Source organism: Elephantulus edwardii, unplaced genomic scaffold (assembly GCF_000299155.1).
Source record: "Elephantulus edwardii isolate Elephantulus edwardi_28Jun2011 unplaced genomic scaffold, EleEdw1.0 scaffold00075, whole genome shotgun sequence".
NCBI classification, from domain to species: Eukaryota; Metazoa; Chordata; class Mammalia; order Macroscelidea; family Macroscelididae; genus Elephantulus; species Elephantulus edwardii.
In genome coordinates, this window is record NW_006399825.1 from 5,940,959 (window position 1) to 5,960,133 (window position 19,175).

At 38.4% G+C, this 19,175-nt stretch overlaps 1 protein-coding gene across 1 annotated transcript in view; it reads left to right on the plus strand.

The window, feature by feature from the left end:
• Positions 1–19,175, plus strand: part of LOC102857281 (aldehyde oxidase-like) — a 103,164-nt gene that overhangs the window by 52,899 nt on the left and 31,090 nt on the right. Inside the window, exons 15-21 of the mRNA XM_006889139.1 lie at positions 2,889–3,073; positions 4,775–4,937; positions 7,717–7,809; positions 10,206–10,375; positions 10,718–10,832; positions 13,564–13,686; positions 16,370–16,466. Of these exons, the coding sequence (XP_006889201.1) occupies positions 2,889–3,073; positions 4,775–4,937; positions 7,717–7,809; positions 10,206–10,375; positions 10,718–10,832; positions 13,564–13,686; positions 16,370–16,466 (946 nt within the window). The remainder of the gene's footprint in view (positions 1–2,888; positions 3,074–4,774; positions 4,938–7,716; positions 7,810–10,205; positions 10,376–10,717; positions 10,833–13,563; positions 13,687–16,369; positions 16,467–19,175) is intronic.

Sequence of the window (19,175 nt, forward strand, 5' to 3'; positions counted from 1 at the left end):
TCTATCTCTATCTCTATCTCTATCTCTCTCTATCTCTATCTCTATCTATAACTATATCTATATCTATCTATCTAGTTGTGAACAATATATTATTTTGAAAGCATGAGAAGCATCCACTTCCTAAAACAACATGCCTCTGGAAACTATGAACTTTGATAAATGTAGTAGTAAATAGTAGTAGAGGCATTTCAGGCCTTTTGTTCAAATGGTTGCTATGAGTCAAAGTCAATCAGCAACTATATAGATAGAGATAGAGACAGAGATAGAGAGAGAGAGATAGTTGTATACCATATATATAGTTGTATACATATATATATAGTTGTATACCATAGATATAGCTTTATACCATATATATAGCTTTATACCATATATATAGCTTTATACCGTATATATAGTTGTATACCATATATATATTCCACCTAGCACTGTATGTGCCAGGCACAATGTTAAACCAGAAAGAGACTACAAGGATTTATAAATCATAGAGTCCTCTCCTTAAAGGTCTCTAAATCTACAAGGAAAGGTTTACTTATGAAGTAAATAAGAAGACTTGAAATATTTCCTGAAGAAGATAAAAAATTATATCCTCTGTATGCATTACATTTCAATATCAAGAAAACAAAATAAAAGTCCTCACATCTGGACCAATAGGCAACCGTTAGGTATTATGATGTTGCCGTTTCTTGTTAAGTGCCATCGCGTCATAGACAACTCTTAGCAACCCTGTGAATGAGAGACCAGAACACTTGAATAACTTTCATCATTTCTCCAAGTTCATAGAGTTTCTGGAGGCAAACTATTTCAGAAGTGGATGCCACTCCTGCTTTCAAGTTTGTTTTAATCAGGGAGCTCCACCAAACACTGTACTGCAAATGGACAGACCAGTGCTACACCACTTAGAAGAATGTTTGACCAAAAACAATTAAAACCAGGTCTGAGGACCGCAGATTAAAATCACCCACCTTTGGCTTGGTAACATCACTTTCTATCCATGAAGCCCACAGAGTTCTCTCTATGTTGGCATTTGGTCAGCAGTTCGTGCTGGCTTCCAGGTGGGGAAGTGATCTGGAGCAGCCTGGTTCTACAGAGGTTTGATCTCTTGTTCCTGTGAGACATAGGTGCAATGTTTATTAGCCACTGAAAGTGAATTGATTGTATTTGGCCTCCTATTTAAAAAGGCATTTGGTCAGGCATCATGATAGAGAAAGAAAAAGTTGAAGTTGTCAACAATGTCAATTTACTTGAGTCTCCAAACAACATCCATGGAAGCAGGAGTCAAGAAATCAAGACTTTATTTCATTGGGCAAATCTGCTGTCACGGACCTCTTTAAAGTGAAAAGGCAAGGATTCAGTTAAAAGACTAAGGTGTACACCACAAGATAAAGGTAAATAATCCAATTGAAAATGGGCACAGGATATGAACAGATATTTCACCAAAGAAGACATTCATATGGCCAACAAGCACATGAAGAAATATTCAAAATCTCTAGCTCTAAGAGAGATGCAAATTAAAACAACTATGAGATATCATCTCACCTCAGTCAGAATAGCAAAATTTAACAGAACAGCAAGCAACAAATGCTGGAGAGGTTGTGGAGAAACTGGAACCCTTATTCACTGTTGGTGGAAGTGTAAAATGGTGCAACCACTGTGGAAGGTGGTATGGTGCTTTCTCAAAAAGTTGCAAATAGAGATACCATGTGACCCAGCAATTTCACTACTGGGAATACCCCAAAGAGACCATAACTGACCCAAGCAGATATATGCACACCCATGTTTATCGTGGCTTTGTTCACAATAGCAAGAAGTTAGAAACAACCTAAGTGCCCAACAAAAAAATGAATGGGTTGAGAAGCTGTGGTATATTCACACAGTGGACTATAACACTGCATTGAAAAACAAGGAACTCATGCAATATTATTCCATATGGGTGACCCTGGAGGACATAATGCTGAATGAAGTATCTCAGTCACAAAGGACAAATACTGCATGGTGCCACTGTTGTAAAACAGGACTGACCTCGGGGTTGGGGAGAGACTGAGAAAGATGGGTTTAATAATGTTTACTGCTTTGAAACAGATGAGGGAGAAAATGCTTTAAAAGGGATATGTGATTAAGTATTTTTGTCATGACAGGAGTTCAGAGTGAAGGCTGTATAGTGGAGTGGACCTGGGGGGAGGGATTCTAAAACAATAAAAGAATTTTTCTCTTACTTTTCCAAGAGGGCAGTGTACTAGGAGGGAGGGTTGGGAGGGGAGAAAAGTGCAACAATGAATGAATGGAAATAAAAAAAAAAAAGACTAAGGTGTGGCTGACCCAAGTCATGGTATTGTCAATTATTTCATGTGCTGTGAAAGTTGTACAATGGATAAGGAAGACAAAGAAGAATAGATGGCTTTAAATTGTGGTCCTGGAAAAACATAATGAATATTCTATGGACTTCTGGAGAACAAAGCTGTCTTGGGAGAAGTGCAGTCAAGGTCCTCCTTAGAGACAAAGGTGGTGTGACTTCATCTGACATTCTTCAGGGGTATTATCAGGAGTTTTCAGCCTCTGAAAAAAGACATCATGTTTAGAAAGGTGGAGCGTCAGTGGTCAGTGAAAGAGAGGAAGGTCCTCAATGAGACAAGACTGACACAATGACCACAATGATGGGCTTAAGCACTGCACAGATTGTGAGGATGGCTCAGGGCTGAGCAGAGTTCTATTCTGTCGTACACAGGGTCGCTACAGTGAGAGCCATCAGTGGCTCTTAACAGTAACAACATATGGCAACTCTTAGCTCCATCTGATTCCCCCCACCCCCACTGTAAATAGTCATCAAAGTTTTCCCTATACACTGAAAATGGGCATAACACTTACTGTTCTGAGTGGTTTTCTCCCTCCAGTGGGAATTTGTGGCAGGGCTCCGGCAGGCTCAACGACAGGAGAATGCTTTTGCCATCGTTAATGCTGGGATGAGTGTGACGTTTGAAGAAGGCACAAACACTATTAAGGACCTTAAGATGTTCTATGGCAGCGTGGGGCCCACCGTGGCCTCTGCTCCTGAAACCTGTAAGGAGCTCACTGGGAGGTAAGTCACAGCCTTTCTGTGACAGGGATCAAAGGTCTCTATTTTTAGTTCTTTTTTTTCTTTTTCTTCTTTTTTATGGTGAGTAAAATTTGTATTTAGAATTAGCCAGCTGGGCTCTGTTTGGATGATCCCAATTTTGTTGTCAACATCCAAAGCATCATAGTCAAGAGCAAGTCGAACACAGGTCTTCTTCTCTCCATCAGGCCTAATCAAAGTGTTGACCTTGGCCACATCAATGTCATAGAGCTTCCTTACAGCTTGTTTAATTTGCTGCTTGTTGGCCTTGACACCCACAATGAACACAAGTGTGTTGTTATCTTCTATCTTCTTTATGGCTGACTCAGAGTTCAGGCAAAATTTTATTTGGGCATAATGGTCAAGCTTGTTTCTCCTGGGGGTGCTCTTCCAGGGATATTTGGGCTACCTTTGGAGTCTCAGCATCTTAGGCCGCGGGAAGGTGGGTGATGTGAGGATCTTCTCTCTCTTTTTTTTTTTTTTTACTGTGGACTCCCTTCAGGGTTTCTGTGATAAGGTTAATGCACAAGTTCCATGGTCTGAAAGAGCATTATCTTTAAACTTTGACCTTTCATTGACTTGCAAAACAACTAAATGTTTCAAAACTATGTACACTAAGATGTCCTTAGAGCACATGAAGATGAAACGTTCAAAAGGTTAAATGGCTTTCTTCCTGTGACCATTATTATTTCCACCATTTGGAAAGCTATTTTCAATTCCTCTAACTAGTATTTCTTCAGGAAGCTCTGGAGGCCTAGTGGGTAGAGTATTGTGCTACTAATGCAAAGGTATGAGATTCAAGGAGAACTGTGACTTCTGAAAACTCACCGGAGAGTCACCTATGAATCCACTTCAACTCAAAAACAATGAGTTTAAGGGTTTTCTTTTCAAATTTTTAAAATAATTTTTACCCACTCCTTATATTCATTTTCAACAAATAGTACTTAAAACAAGTTTTTTTTTTTCCTTAGGAAAATAACTGCTGCTTCCAAATATTTACCTAAAAACTTTCACTTGCAAAATATAACTATATTCAACTATTCAATCATTCCTGTGAGTTTATTCATAATCATGTGTGTGACCACATCATTCTAGCTGCTGTAGATAAAATGGTGAACAAGACAAAGTTCCACATCTCAAGCTTTGATCAAGCTTTGATCTTAACACCTTTTTTAGCTAAGCAAGTTGAGGTAAATTGACATCCTCAGTCTTTGAAATTAAAATACTGTAACATCTCTGGCCCAGAAAGGGGCTGCCCAGACATCCTGAAAGAGAGCTGGGGCAGCTGTCACCCTCAAGGCAACCCAATGTGGTCCCCAACTCAACCAAGAAACTAAAAACATAAAGTGTGACCTGTGTATTAGCAAAGTCACGGGAACAAGGAAAATGCTGATGGGGCCTTCCCTCACTACCAGGTCCCTTCTCTGAGTCAAGAGCCCACCCCAGTAAAGAATCTCTGCGGAGGAGAGATATCTGCTGAGGACAAGAGCCATAACATTAGAGGACTTAGTGTGGAAAATGTAGGAACCACTGCCTCGGATACTAAAGAAAGCCAGTGGACTATTTTGAAGACTGTTTTTGTTTAGATTTCAAAGATGCAAATAGATTGTTTTCCTTCTTTTCTTGCCTTATCAATTTAGTGTCTGTCTTGGCCTCTCTGAGACATATTAACACTCTTCCATCCAGACAATGGAATGACCAAATGCTGAGTGATGCCTGTCGATTGGTGCTGGCTGAGATTCACATCCCCCCAGACGCCGAGGGTGGCATGGTGGAATACAGACGAACCCTCATCATCAGTTTACTCTTTAAATTCTACCTCAAAGTGAAGCGAGGACTGAACAAAATAGTAAGCGTCTTCCCTGGGTCTCTGGGTGCCTTGACATTTTGAATGTGAATGTTGACTCCCTGCCTGGTTTTAACAATACACCTAATGGTCTCTGGTGACATAAACTGTCAGATGTTCACCTGCTGCCCAAAAGGTTGGCAGTTGGAGCTTACCCAGGGGCTCCATGAGAGAAAGACATGGCAATCTGTCCTTGCCAAATACGTCTAAATGACCTTCTGAGAGCAGTTCTGCTGTTGAATGGAGTCGGGTTGTCGGAATCCACTTGGCAGCACCTAACAGGAAGGTGGGATGGGGACCTCACTCCAACAGCTTCTTCTTGATCCTTCTTTGCTCCTTGCTTGCCTCTCTTCCCTTCTCTTTCACTCCAGAGCAGCTGGTGGATTCAGACTGTGTGCCTTTGTAATTGCAGCACAACTTCTTAGCCCTAGGTCACCAGAGCTCCCTAAGACATGAGCAATCGGGTTAAATCCATTTGCCTATAATAGTATGTTGGCAGTGGATACAGCAAAGGGTTAAGCACTTCACAACTAACAGAAAGGTTAACAGCTTACACCCACCCAAGGATTCTTTGGAAAACATGTCTGATGATTTGCTTCTGAAATATCACAGCTGTAAAAACACTATGGAGTAGTTATTATCTGCACATATGGAGTCACCATAAGTCAGAATCAATTGAATTGGAACTAACAACAGCATTGTCTTTGAGTGAGATAGTGTCAAGTCGATCAATGGTAGCAAAAAAACTTCCTTAAATAACAGATAACTTTTTCCTTTTTAAAAAAATTTCTTAAATTTAGTAACTTATTAATTGCCTCTGAAAGCCCATGGAAATTCAGCTATGGGTTGATTCCAACTCAGCAGTACACAACCTCAAGAACACAGCTTTGAAAGAAAGAGAAAGTAATTTGGAATCTCTTATTCATGTTATTGTTGTGTACCATTGAGTTGGAACAGACTCATAACTGACCTTCCAGTGGATTTTCAGAGGCAGGAAAACGCATAGGAGGACATTGCCCATGTTTCTTCCCTAGAACATCTGGTGGAATTAAATTGCATGTCTTTGGGTTGGCAGTGCAATTCCTTACCGGAAGACTACCAGAGCAAAGAAAACTATAAACAAATCCATTGTTGTCAAGTTAATTCTGACTCATTACAACTCTATCAGATGGAATAGAATGTCCTTTTAACACTCCCAAGGCTACAAATCTTCCTGGAAGTAGACTGTCACATCTTTATCCCTCAGAACTGCTGGTCGGTTCAAACTGCTGACTCTTCAAAGCACCAAGTGCTTTAACCACAGTGTCTCTAAGGTTGTCACCCATAGATAATCACTGTTAATCAATATTATGCTGTGTGTCCACTGAACTCTTCTCCACACATGTACATGTGTTCATATCTGTCTGTGTCACACAGATATGATGTTTGTTCAGTGTAGTTCATCTACTTCATTTATAACAAAATAAGTCACAATTTGCTTTAATAACTAACCAAACAATCAACTGCCATAAATTCCTATTCATAGTGATCCTATAGGACTGAGGAGAAGACCTACTCAGTCTTATTCAGAGAATAATCGAAGAGGATTTCTAAGACTGTAAATCCATATGGGAACAGACTCCCATCTTTCTCCCACAGGGTGCCTGGTATATTCAAACCCCTGGAGTCTTTGGGTTATCAGCACAATCTCACCATGGACTATGCCACCAGAGCTCACATACATTCTATTACTAACAGATAAAAAAAGCAAAAAAAATTAAAAATCCACCACAGACCAATAATCCCACCGTATGTACTAATAACATTTTCAAATACATATACTGTTCTATTTTATTCTTCTTTTACCATATGTAAAATATTTAACCCAAATTTTCATTTATCAACATTCTATAAATATTTTTCAATATTGGTAAATATACTACTATAACAACTGCACTATATTAAAAATTATGATTCACATCATTTCTTCAGCCATTTATTTGTTGTTGGATACTTAGGTAACTTGTCTTTCTTTCATTTTTACAAATAATTTGAAATCAAACATCCTTGCAACATAATCCTTGCCTATTCCCTCAATTATTTTTTAAGACATTGATCAAGAAGATTGGCACAATTTAAAAGTACAGCCTCTATTTACAAATGTGTATCTTTTCACTTGAGGTCCCTCTCTTGCTCATTGCCATTGGATCAGAACAGACTCACAGGTGAACCTTCAGCAGGTTTTCAGAAGCTGTAGATTACATGGGAAGAGATTGCCTATGTTTCTCCCAAGGAGCAACTGGAAAATTCAAACGCAACTCCATACCCAGTACTCCATCAGAATTCCCAAGGTCCCGATGTGGCCGAATGGTTTGTGGAGTCACAAAAGAAAGAAAGAAATAATCCGTTTCCACCAAGAAAACACAATGAAGTTTGATGAGACAATGTCATTAATCCTATTACTCAATTGTCATGATCACAAAACAAAATGTGTGAGAATGGTTGAATGAAAACCAATGTGATTTTTAAACTTTCATTCAAGTAAAAATGAGTCCATTTTTTTAAGACCCTTTGGAGCCATTCTAGTCTATAATATATGAGGTAATCTGTTTATATATATCAGGCAGGATTTCACTCTGCCAAACTCTGAGTAGGAGCCTACCCAAAGGCACCTAACAACATGGAGGTAAGACGGGCAAGTTCTTTCCATGCTAGTCACAGCCTCAGAAACCTCATGGAGAGTCAGCTATAAGTCAGTTGCAATTTGGCTGTAAAAGTAAATATGAAAATATCTTTTTTTCAGGATCCACAGAAGTTTCCAGATATCCCAGAAAAATTTGTGAGTGCCCTGGAGGATTTTCCCATAGAGACGCCCCAAGGGCTTCAGATGTTTCAGGTTAGTGGGTGGGGCTGTTTGGGTTTTAATCCCTTCATGCAATCAAAACACATTCTCAACAGCAAGAACAAAATAATTCAATAAAAAAATTTCAGGGGTAAAAAATACATAACTCATGGAAGAGGAGTATTAAGAGAATAATTTGGTATTTTTTAAATAAGTATTTTAACATTATGAAAGAATCTTTTTAAAGAGAAAAGCAAATGGGGGGGAAGGGAGGAAAATGTGCAACAATCAATGAATGGAAATACAAGTTTTCTGTAAACTTTTGTTAAAAGAGCAATTTTTTTTTTTTTAAATTTTGTGTGCGTGTACCGTCAAATCAGATCTGACTGGTACAGGAGGATATTGCGCCTCCTTCTCCGGCAGAGCGTCTGGTGGATTTGAACTGTGTTCCTCTGGGATTGCAATGCAGCTTCTTGCCACTAAGCCACCAGAGCTCCCCTAAAAGAGCAATTTAAAAAAAAATACCACCAGGACGGGGCTATCTAAAGACATATTCTGTAATGTGTTAACAATACAAGACTGTATTATTTAAAAACAAACAAAAAATATACACAAGAACTCAGAAACAAAACAAATTTTAAGGTCCAATGGTGATTGATTTTATAAAATGTAATGCATGTGAATGATTGTATAAAACATAATATGATTGAAGAATAGTGTGAAACACAGTGTATACCAACTTTGTGAGCAAAAAAATATAAAATTTAAAAAAAGAAATAAATTTTAAAAAAATGTTCCTCCTTATTCCAAATAACTATTTTTACTCCTATGCTATATAAGTCTAATATAATCTTATAAGACTTATATAGACAGTCTTTTAAGAGAAATTATGCAACAATGATTTCTTTTTTAAAGCAAATTGGGGGAATGGGGAGGAAAATGTGTGAGAATGAATGAAAAATCCAACTTTTCTATAAACTTTAGTTAAAATCACAATAAGAAAATTGGACTCTAAGAGGAAAAAATTTTAAGACTAAGACTCCTATATTCAGTTAATGTTACCTCCAATCAGCTATGTACAAATTGCTTGGATCAGCTTTCATATTTCTATTCAAAGATGCACAAGGATTCTGAAGCTTTTATCTCAACTCTTCTCATTTTGTTGCCTAAAGTATTTTCCTCTTCTTGGCCAGTGTCTGTCCATCCTTTAACCTGTCTTAGATGTACTTTTAACTTGATTTAATGTAATAAAAATATAATTTGATAGTAATGGGTGAGGTATGTTAAGATTGAAAATGAATCAAAAGTGGATGATCAAACCATTTAAACATTTAGTATACGCACATCCGGTGTTCATAGGCAGGGCCATGTGGAGGGAAGGCATGGACTGATCAAAGGTAGAAAGATGGAGTAGGACTATGGGCAATTTTATTGTAGTTTTTGCAAGAAAAACAACAGGAAAGAGCACATGGGGATTTTCTTTTTAATCATATAATCAGCATTTTGTTGTGGGAGTTCATTGCCTCATTTGTAAAGTTGCTTTGTCTCTGAGAATGACAGTGCTTGTTCTAATTGTTACTATTCCAATTGTTAATGTAAGGGGTTCTTTTCTTAGGCAATTGCCAATAAGACAGACTGATTGCAATATCCAACACACTTCATTTCAGATCCCAGATAGCAGTGAGATTCTTCTCAAAAATGGTCTCCACATGGGATTTTTATTGGTCACTTGTATTTTGAAACTCTCACCTTAGAGCTTGAGATATTTACTGAAGGTGAAACGGAGGGAGCTTCTTTTCTAGGTACAGGAGACTTGGGTAGAGAAAAGATACATGCCAAGAATGTTAAAATATTATATCGCAGTAACTAGAATCTGGCTAGCTCAATGTACCATCTCTACAAAGCTTCTAGATACTTACAATCACACCGAATCTCCAGAGTATTTTGCTTATTTTTGTTGTACATATTACTTATATAAATTATTGTTTGATTTCCCCCCTACTTTATTTTATATTGGTTTGCACACAAAATTTGTATACTTTGTGCATAATTCATATATATTCTGTTTCACACCTTCCTGCATTCAATTGTATTTTAGAAAATTAATCACCATTGATTTATGCCTATTACCCCATCTTTTCAGGTCCCCATTGGATCTTTCTGAATTCTTTCAACATCACCCTCCTCCTTCCCACCATACTTTGTTACACTAGTAATTGCCTCTTTTGTTATATTTTTTTTACCATATTCTTTCAGTGTAAATTTGAGTACGTTCGGAGCAACATCTCCATTGTGCTTTTGCTTTGTTTGGGGGAGTGGTAAGCAGAATATGGATACCAAGTTGCCTACAGTTTTGTTTTTTCTATTTGTGAGTAAGTCAGACCATCAGACCTAATTTTCAAGGCATAAGGATTTCTCATGGTCAGATGACTTGCTTTATGTATTAACAGTGTGTGGATCCCCATCAGTCCCCACAAGACCCAGTTGGCCACCCAGTCATGCACAAGTCAGCCATCAAACACACCACAGGGGAAGCTGTATACTGTGATGACATTCCCCCTGTGGCCGACGAACTCTTCCTGGCTGTCGTCACCAGCACCAGAGCACATGCAAAAATCATGTAAGGAATTGAAAAATTCTTTTATTCTTAGATATTCCTATGTATTACTGACAGGCATTCACAATTTCACATTCAAATAGAGTATTTGTTACATATTGAAAATTGTCAGTTGAAAATATTCACTTCCTCTTCTAGGTGGGAACCATTCTTTTCGCAGCACAGTTGTTTAAGAACCTTGGGCCAAGAGTTAGAACACCTGCCAAATGTTGGCATTTTCAATAGATGGTTGCTTCATGGTTTGGTTACAAGGTCCATTATAGCTCTCTCTTTGTGGAGTCATTCCTTTGGCATAGTGAACTTGCTCCTGCTACTTTCATATCTACCTTCAAATATCCCTCCTAGGTCAATTGATACTTCAGAAGTGCTGGCACATCCAGGTGTTGTCGATGTAGTAACAGCAGAAGATGTTCCTGGAGATAATAACCATAGTGGAGAAGTTTTATATGCACAAAATAAGGTATGTGGTATGTATGCGTGTCTTCTTATTCAAATACATTGCTGAGAATGTTGAAATAATTGTTGGCTTTGGTTACAGTATCTCTAAGTTTACACAACAAGACATGCTAGGAACCAACAGTTCTACCTTATTGGTTCTCCCCTCTTTTGTGAATCAAGCGTCTTTGAATTCTTTTTTTTTTTTTATTGTATTATTTTTACGTGTACCGTTAAATCAGATCTGACTGGTACAGGAGGAGATTGCCCCCTCCTTCTCCAGCAGAGCATCTGGTGGATTTGAACCGTGTACCTCTGGGATTGCAGTGCAGTGTCTTTCCACTAGACCACCAGAGCTCCCTGCGTCTTTGAATTCTGATTAAAGCTGGGAACTCTCTCAAGGACAGCTTATAAAATGTCATGAAAGTTGAAGAAGCAATATGTAACATATACCCAATGCTGGTATTTAATCCTGCCTCAGAGCACCTCTATAGGACAGAATAGAACTTCCCTGTGGGGTTTCCAAGGCTGTAAATATTTACAGGATGAGCACATCTTTCTTCTAGGGAGAAGCACACAAGTTCAAACTGCTAACCTTTCTATCAGTAATCATGAACTTAACCACTACACCCTCAGGACTCATTAATAGTGATAATACAACAATTCAATTCATGGCCATCAGTTTCTCCACTGGGTTTCCAAGATTATAAATCTTTATGGGAAGAAACTGCCCATCTTTCTTGCATGGAGCAGCTGGTGGTGAAGTTAATTAAAAGCCCAACGTATAACATGTAATGCACTGTGCCACCAGGACGTATTAATACATAGCATAAGATAGTAAAAGAGTCAACAGAAAGTTAGGAACATTAGATCATAGTGTGTGATAGAGAAACGACAAGGAATACAGTTAAGATAACCAGAAGCCAGATGATTAAAGCCAGGTAATTAAATTCTGCACCCAATTTGTGTCCACACCTACTGCTTACTCATGTCACTGTTTTGTTTTGTTTTTTTTTTGTTTTTTTTTTAGGATTTTATTTTTTTATTAAACTTTATTTTATTGTGATTTTAGGCGAAAGTTTACAGAAAAGTTGCATTTTCATTCATCCATTGTTGCACATTTTCTCCCCCCATTCTTCCTTCCCTAGTTAACTATTTTAATTTATGATTATTTTGTTCTTTTTTTTAAATTATATTTTATTAATTTTCATAAACATTTACAGAGATTTTGGGCTTCCACTCATTCATTGTTGCACTATTCTCTCTACCCTCCTCCCAGTTTGTTCTTGTCCAAATGCCACAGTGCTTGTCAAAGCCAGTTCTGATTAATCTTCTTTGTCAGTGTATCCTTTGCCATTCCCTATCACTCCTCCCTGAGAGAGACTTCACCCTGAGTCATAAGGAAAAGGGGACGGCGTATTCTCTTAGCTACTTCCTGCTGAAAAGGGACGCTGTGGGTTTCAGGGTGAAGATCTTCTCTCACTACTCTAAAGGGCCCCTTTGGCAGTAGGAAACACATAGACTATTATGGAGACTGATTTTGGAATTCAGATGCACTCTTATTGATTGTGCTTGGCTGTACATGTACATATCCTTCAAGATGTATCATGGGGGTGTTGCAACCTAGAAGACACAAATTTGACTAACAAGTTATAAGTACATGAGTCCAAAAATTATGGAAAAGTAAAAGAAAAGATTCTTTCATTGTTTTACAAACCCTCCCCCAGGTCCCCTCCACCATGCAGCCCTCACTCTAGTCTCCTGTGATGACAGAAATACCCAGTTACATCTCTCTTTTAGACGGTTCTCTCCCTCCTCTGCTTCAGTGCAGTATACATTATTGAACCCATCTTACTCAGTGTCTCCCTAACCCCAAGGACGGTCCCATTCTACAACAGTGGCATCATGTAATATTTGTCCTTTTGTGACTGGGATATTTCACTCAGCATAATGTTCTCCAGAGTCAACCATTTTGAATAATATTGCATGAGTTCCTTGTTTTTTAATGCAGCATAGTATTCCATTGTGCGAATATACCACAGCTTCTCTAGCCATTCGTTTGTTGATGGGCACTTAGGTTGTTTCCAACTCCTTGCTATTGTGAACAAAGCTGCAATAAACATGGGTGTGCATATATCTGCTTGGATGTCAGCTATGGACTCTTCAGGGTATATTCCCAGTAGTGGAATTGCTGGGTCAAATGGTATCTCTATTTGCAACTTTTTGAGAAAGCGCCATACTGCTTTCCACAGAGGTTGCACCATTTTACACTCCCACCAACAGTGAATCAGGGTTCCAGTTTCTCCACAACCTCGCCAGCATTTGTTGCTTGCTGTTCTGTTAAATTTTGCTATTTTGACTGGGGTGAAATGATATCTCATAGTTGTTTTAATTTGCATCTCTCTTCGGGCTAGGGATTTTGAGCATTTCTTCATGTGTTTGTTAGCCATCTGAATGTCGTCTTCGGTGAAGTGCCTGTTCATATCCTGTGCCCATTTTTCTATTGGATTCTTTACCTTTATCTTGTTGTGGTGCTCAAGTATTTCATAAATTCTGGATATAAGTCCCTTATCTGATATGTTATTACCGAATACTTTTTCCCATCATGTCACTGTTTTATGCTTATTCTCATAGGTAGAAAATAATCTTTCTTTAGTTACAATAGGAACCAAGCCTATGAAAAATGGATAAATGTAAGAATGTGGAAACAGTGATTCCTTTTCACTGAGTTCTAATTACATGTGGCTTTTCTGCAGGTCATTTGTGTGGGTCAGATTGTCTGTACGGTAGCTGCTGATACCTACCTTCATGCAAAAGAAGCAGCTAAAAAAGTGAAGATTGCTTATGAGGACATAGAACCGAGGATTATAACAATAGAGGTAATGGAGCCGCTTGGGTCTTCTGGAAGAACTGGGATGAGAGGAATTTGTATTTTGCAGAATTCAACCCCTTACATCATAAAGCAGCATAATTTCGTCCCTGATAATATCTTGTTCATTGTTATGCTTATAGTTTTAGAGCGTCAGTTCTAGCAACCTGAGTCTCAAAGTGAATGTTCAAACCTTGCCTACCTAGAGCTCATTCCCTTTCTCCCCACCCTCAACCCAGTGCTTGAACAGAGGTCCAAGAAATAAAGCATCATGTGGGCTCTGCCCATGGCTCTTGCCAAGCCATGACCTAAGAGGACATACAGCAACACCAGAGAAGTGTCTTGTCATATTCCACACAAAACTCGTCCATGGAAAACTCCAGATCATTGTGAAACTCAGAAGAATGATACCATTTACCACCTTTCTGTTGGAGCCTCTGTTTCCCCAACTCCTCATTGAGGAAGCACAAGCTCTGGAGCCGGAGCTTGGGTTCATGTTCTGATTTTACCTTGAAGTCTCTTAATAGCTTTTTAAAACTTTGATAAATTATTTGACCTCTCCATCTTCAAAATGGGATAAAATTACGTTTATCAAAAGATTGTCATCAGAGAGTAGAAGAGCTTAAAAACAGTACCTGGGATACCAGATGCATTCAGTAAATATTAGTCATTATTTTTGCTTTAATTATTATTACAGAGGGCAAGGGTTTGTTTTGTTATGCTTTATATATTGAGTGCCAAGCAAAGTGCTAATTGTATAGAGTTGGTGTTCAATACCTGTCTGTCAGAAGATGAAGGGATAGATAAATGGATGTATAAGCAATACAAAACCCTACCAAGTAGCATTGAGTCTTCTATATCCTCTCTGTTCCCTATTCTTTCCAACAGATGCCAGGTTCAACTCATTTGCATATATCCTTTTAAATGCCCTTTAAGTTTGATTCTTTATTTCCATTCTAACTTTCACCTCATCCCACAAGTCATTACCACTATATTGTCAGGTTTATTCAATAACAACTTCAACAGGTCCTAGTCTTCGGTTTCAGTCCATCTACCCACCACGATGCAACAAATGAACACTTAGCTGCAGCCATGATGATTTAAACCTGTTCAGCAACTCCACAGGAGAAAGATCTGCAGCACACACACACACGAAGATTACTGAATCAGTGACACCTAACAACCACCCTCCATAGTGACTTTCTGAGCCATTAACTTCCCTAATAAAAGACCCAACTCTTAGGCATGGTATTAAAGGTTCATCATAGACCAGCTTCAACCCACTTGCCAAGCTCACCACCTTCTACTACTTGAAGGAAACCTGCACCAAGACAGCCTGGGCTTGTCCTCATTTTGGCTCTCTAGTTGGTTTCATTCTCAAACTTTTTCTTCATGCAATGCCCTTGACTTCCAATGATTTTTTCCTTTCTTCCCTAACTCACTCCATGACTCACCTCAGGGTACATACCAAAAACCATCCCTGAACATTACAGGCCCTACTGTCTCCTCCTTCTTAAACTCTCATTACTTGTATTGTTGCCTGCCTTGAAATTTACACCTTTTTTTTTTTTTTTAATTTACACCTTAATAACAAACTTGGCTTTCTAGGCTGTTAGGACCATTTTTTTCTATATCTCACTTAAGGTTCTTCCCAGAATCCTGAACAAAAACATTAAGTCAACAGTAAGTCACTTTAATGAATTTCTGCTGACTTTTCACACTGCTCAGATTATCTTGCTGTGCAGATCTGGCCGAGATTGATGTGAGACAGATAATCTATTTGCTGTCATTAGTTATTGTCGATTGCTGTTATTCTAATTCATGATTCATTAGATTCATTCTCACTTATGAATCAAATTCTAAAGAGATCGGAACTCTCTTACACTGCTGGTTGGAATGTAAAATAACAAACCACTATGAAAAGCAGTTTGGTGCTTCCCTAGAAAGTTGGGAATAGAAACACCATTAGATCTAGCAATTCCACTACTAGGTATATATCCCAAAGAAAGAAGAGGTGCCACACAAACAAATATGTGCACACTCATGTTAATGACATCATTATTTATAATAGCAAAGCAATGGAAACAACTTAAGTGTTCATCAATGGACAAAAGGCTAAAGAAACTATGGTACATTCACACAATGGAGTAGTATGCAACACTAAAAGACAGTAAAGAATTCACAAAATACTATATAACATGAATACATCTAGAGAACATTATGCTAAGTGAAATAAACCAGTCACAAAAGTCCAATCATTATATAAGACCACTATTTTGAAAAGTTACAGGAGAAAGATGGGCACTCTCCTACCATGCAATTATTGCCTCTGAAAACCGCTGGAGGGTCAGCTATGGGTCAGCTCTGACTTGATAGTACTCAACAATAATTATGAAAAGCTAAAGAAAGGTTTACATACAATAGGATCATTCTTGGATTGTTATCAGAGATTAGAAGGAAAAGAGATGGGGTGAAAATTAATAAACAGATAAGTCTGGTAAAAAGAAAAGCAATAGACAAGAAGGGGTTGATCAGACTTTATTGTTAATGTTATGAAACAAAATATTTCTGAATGATCAAATGGAAAATGAGTATAATTTGAAAACTTTCACTTAAGTGAAAAGTTTCTGAATTATTAAATAATAAAGATAATAATTGGCTTACCTTTTTGTTTTGTTGGTTTTCCATCATAGCAAGCCCTAGAACACAATTCATTTCTTTCTGGTGAAAAAAAAATCGAGCAAGGAAACATAGATGAAGCTTTTAAACATGTGGATCACATCATTGAAGGTAAGTGGTCTATGGCAGAGATGTTGCTACAAAGATGCTCATTTCAACTATCCGGTTCTAGAAATAGTGACAGTCTAAAGCAGTGCTTCTCAAAGTTGGTTTAGTTTTTTTTGCTATTTTAAAACATGGCATATATGTATTAAAATGCACAGATAGCAAATATATGTTGTCATTGTTGTTGATTGCCTTCGAGTCAAGCACAACTCATAGCGACTCTATGAACAAGAAGTCTGAAACCTTTCTGTAAGCAACAACAAAGTTCACATGTTGTTTAGGAAGTGGAAGCCACTCCTGCTTCCAACACACTTACAGCTGGATTAATTTTTACACAGATATATCTGCTGCTAAGGAACGCTGATAGTGTAGTGGGTCAAGTGTGGAGCTGCTACCCGAAGGTCGACATGGAAGCAAGATAAGGCCGCCTCCTCCTACTGAGGTTTACAGCCTCAGGAACCTAATGAAGGAATTCTACTCCGTCCCTTAGGATCACTATGACACGGACTCTAAAGGACAGTAGAGGGCAGGCAAGGTTTGCACATTGCTGCTCAGCCATGGTGGCTTCATGGGCAACAGAGTAAAACTGCTTCGTATCTGTGTAAATATGACCCACATCAAGGCATAGAATGTTTTCAGCAACTCAGAAAGCTTCTTTGTGCCCCTCTAAGTCAGTAACCTCCTCAAAGATACTGTCTTTTTACTCTAGCTTTTATACTGTGTTGTTGTTGTTGCTGTTGTTGTATGCCATCAAGTCAGAACTATCCATTGCTGACCCTCGCCGGTTGTCAGAGGCAATGAATCCCATCGGAGGAGACTGCTCATCTTTGTCTCACAGCAACTAGTGGATTCAAGGAGCCTGAAGGATCGTGCCTTCAGGATTGCAGCACAGCTTCTTACCACCACGCCACCAGAGCTCCCTTTTCTCACTGTGTATCAGTCTTCTAACTTCCTCTTTGTGGAATAATACAGTATTATTTCTTTTGTATCACAAGCGACTCGACGGCACATAACAACAACAACAACTAGTGAAAACATAATTCCTTCCTTTATTCAACACTACTTTACATCTGAAAGATTCCTTCATACTGCTTCATGGTTCAATAGTAGTTTTTCACTGTTCTATAGTTTTGCAGTGTGTCAATGTGCCACAATTTATTTCTTCATTATGAAATTTTAGACTATTATGAGTAACTTTTCTAAATACGCTAGTATACATTATTTTGGCAAGTATAAGTACTCATTTCTAATGGAATATACTTAGAAAAGAAATTGCTAGATAATAGCATATTCAAATTCAAATATGTCCTTTAATCATTATTGCCAACCATTTTCCCATTTTCCCAGAGAGCTGTTAAATTCACCTATTTTAATATTCTATAAGTTTTCTTTAAAAAAGTTCTCTTGCCATTTTTGTATACACAGTTAAATCATGTGCTTATGAAAGTTTTATTGATCCTTTTTCAATTTCAAAAGAGCCTTGGTGGTGTAGTGGCTAATGTGCTCACCTGCTAACTTAAATGTTGGTGGTTCAAACACAGTCACTACTACATGGGCGAAAGATGTACCCCAAAGAGAAGTTCTATTCTGTCCTGCCCGATCCCTATGCTTCAAAATTTACTCAATGACAATGAATTTTTCCACTCTCCATGATATTTATTCAGACTTAGTTCACTAGTTAAGACCTAGTTTAGCATGATTAAAAAACAAACAAACAAATAACCTACCAATAACCAGGTCTAGCTTCAGACATAATAAAATCAGGACCTCAAACAAATTTATCCTAGAGAGAGTTAAAGCGGGCTTCTCCTTGGAGGCAAGGATTCTGAGGCTTCGTCGGGCATACTTTGGTCATGTAAGGAGACATCGGTCCTTGGAGAGGGACATCATGCTTTGGGAGGGTTGACGGCAGGCGCAGGAGGGGAAGGCCCTCTATGAGGTGGATTGATTCAGTGAGTGGGGTAATCAGGATGGGTGTATCAGAAACAGTGAGATTGGCACAGGACAGAGACAAGGTTAGGGCTGTTGTACATAGGGTCGCTATGAGTCACAAACAGCTCGATGGCACATAACAACAACAATAATGCAGATTGTGACCAGCTGCTAACTAAAGGTTGTTGGTTCAAACACATCCAATAACATCTTAGATGGAAGGCCTGTCAATCAACTTCTGTAAAGATTACACCCAAGAAAACCCTGTGGAGTGGCTCGACCCTGTAACACATGGTGTTACCATGAGTGGGGATCAACTTCATGGCAACAGGCTTTGTTTTGGGTTATTTAAGTGAGCAGAACCACCCTGAGAAGAAGCTTATAAATAGCTCAGTTTCACAGATGATAAGATTAACCACCAGGCTATGTTCTCTCTTCATTTTCATTCTTTCCCAGTGGATCACTGATTAGCAGGACACAAGCTCTTCACTACTGCGAATTTTGCACTTGTAGGAGTTCTGAATGTTGACACAAGTGGGAAATTTGAGATGTGAAGGAAATGTGGAAATTAAGCAGAAATAACTAGCTACAGCATTTGCCAACACAGAGAGGTGGTGGGCTGTCATGTTAAGAGTATGGATCCCGATGGACAAATACTTAGAAAAACACAACCTACCTAAACTGACACAAACTGAAACTGAACATCTGAACAGACCAATTACAAAAGAAGAAATTGAAAAGGCAATACAACAACTTCCAACCAAGAAAAGCCCTGGACCAGAT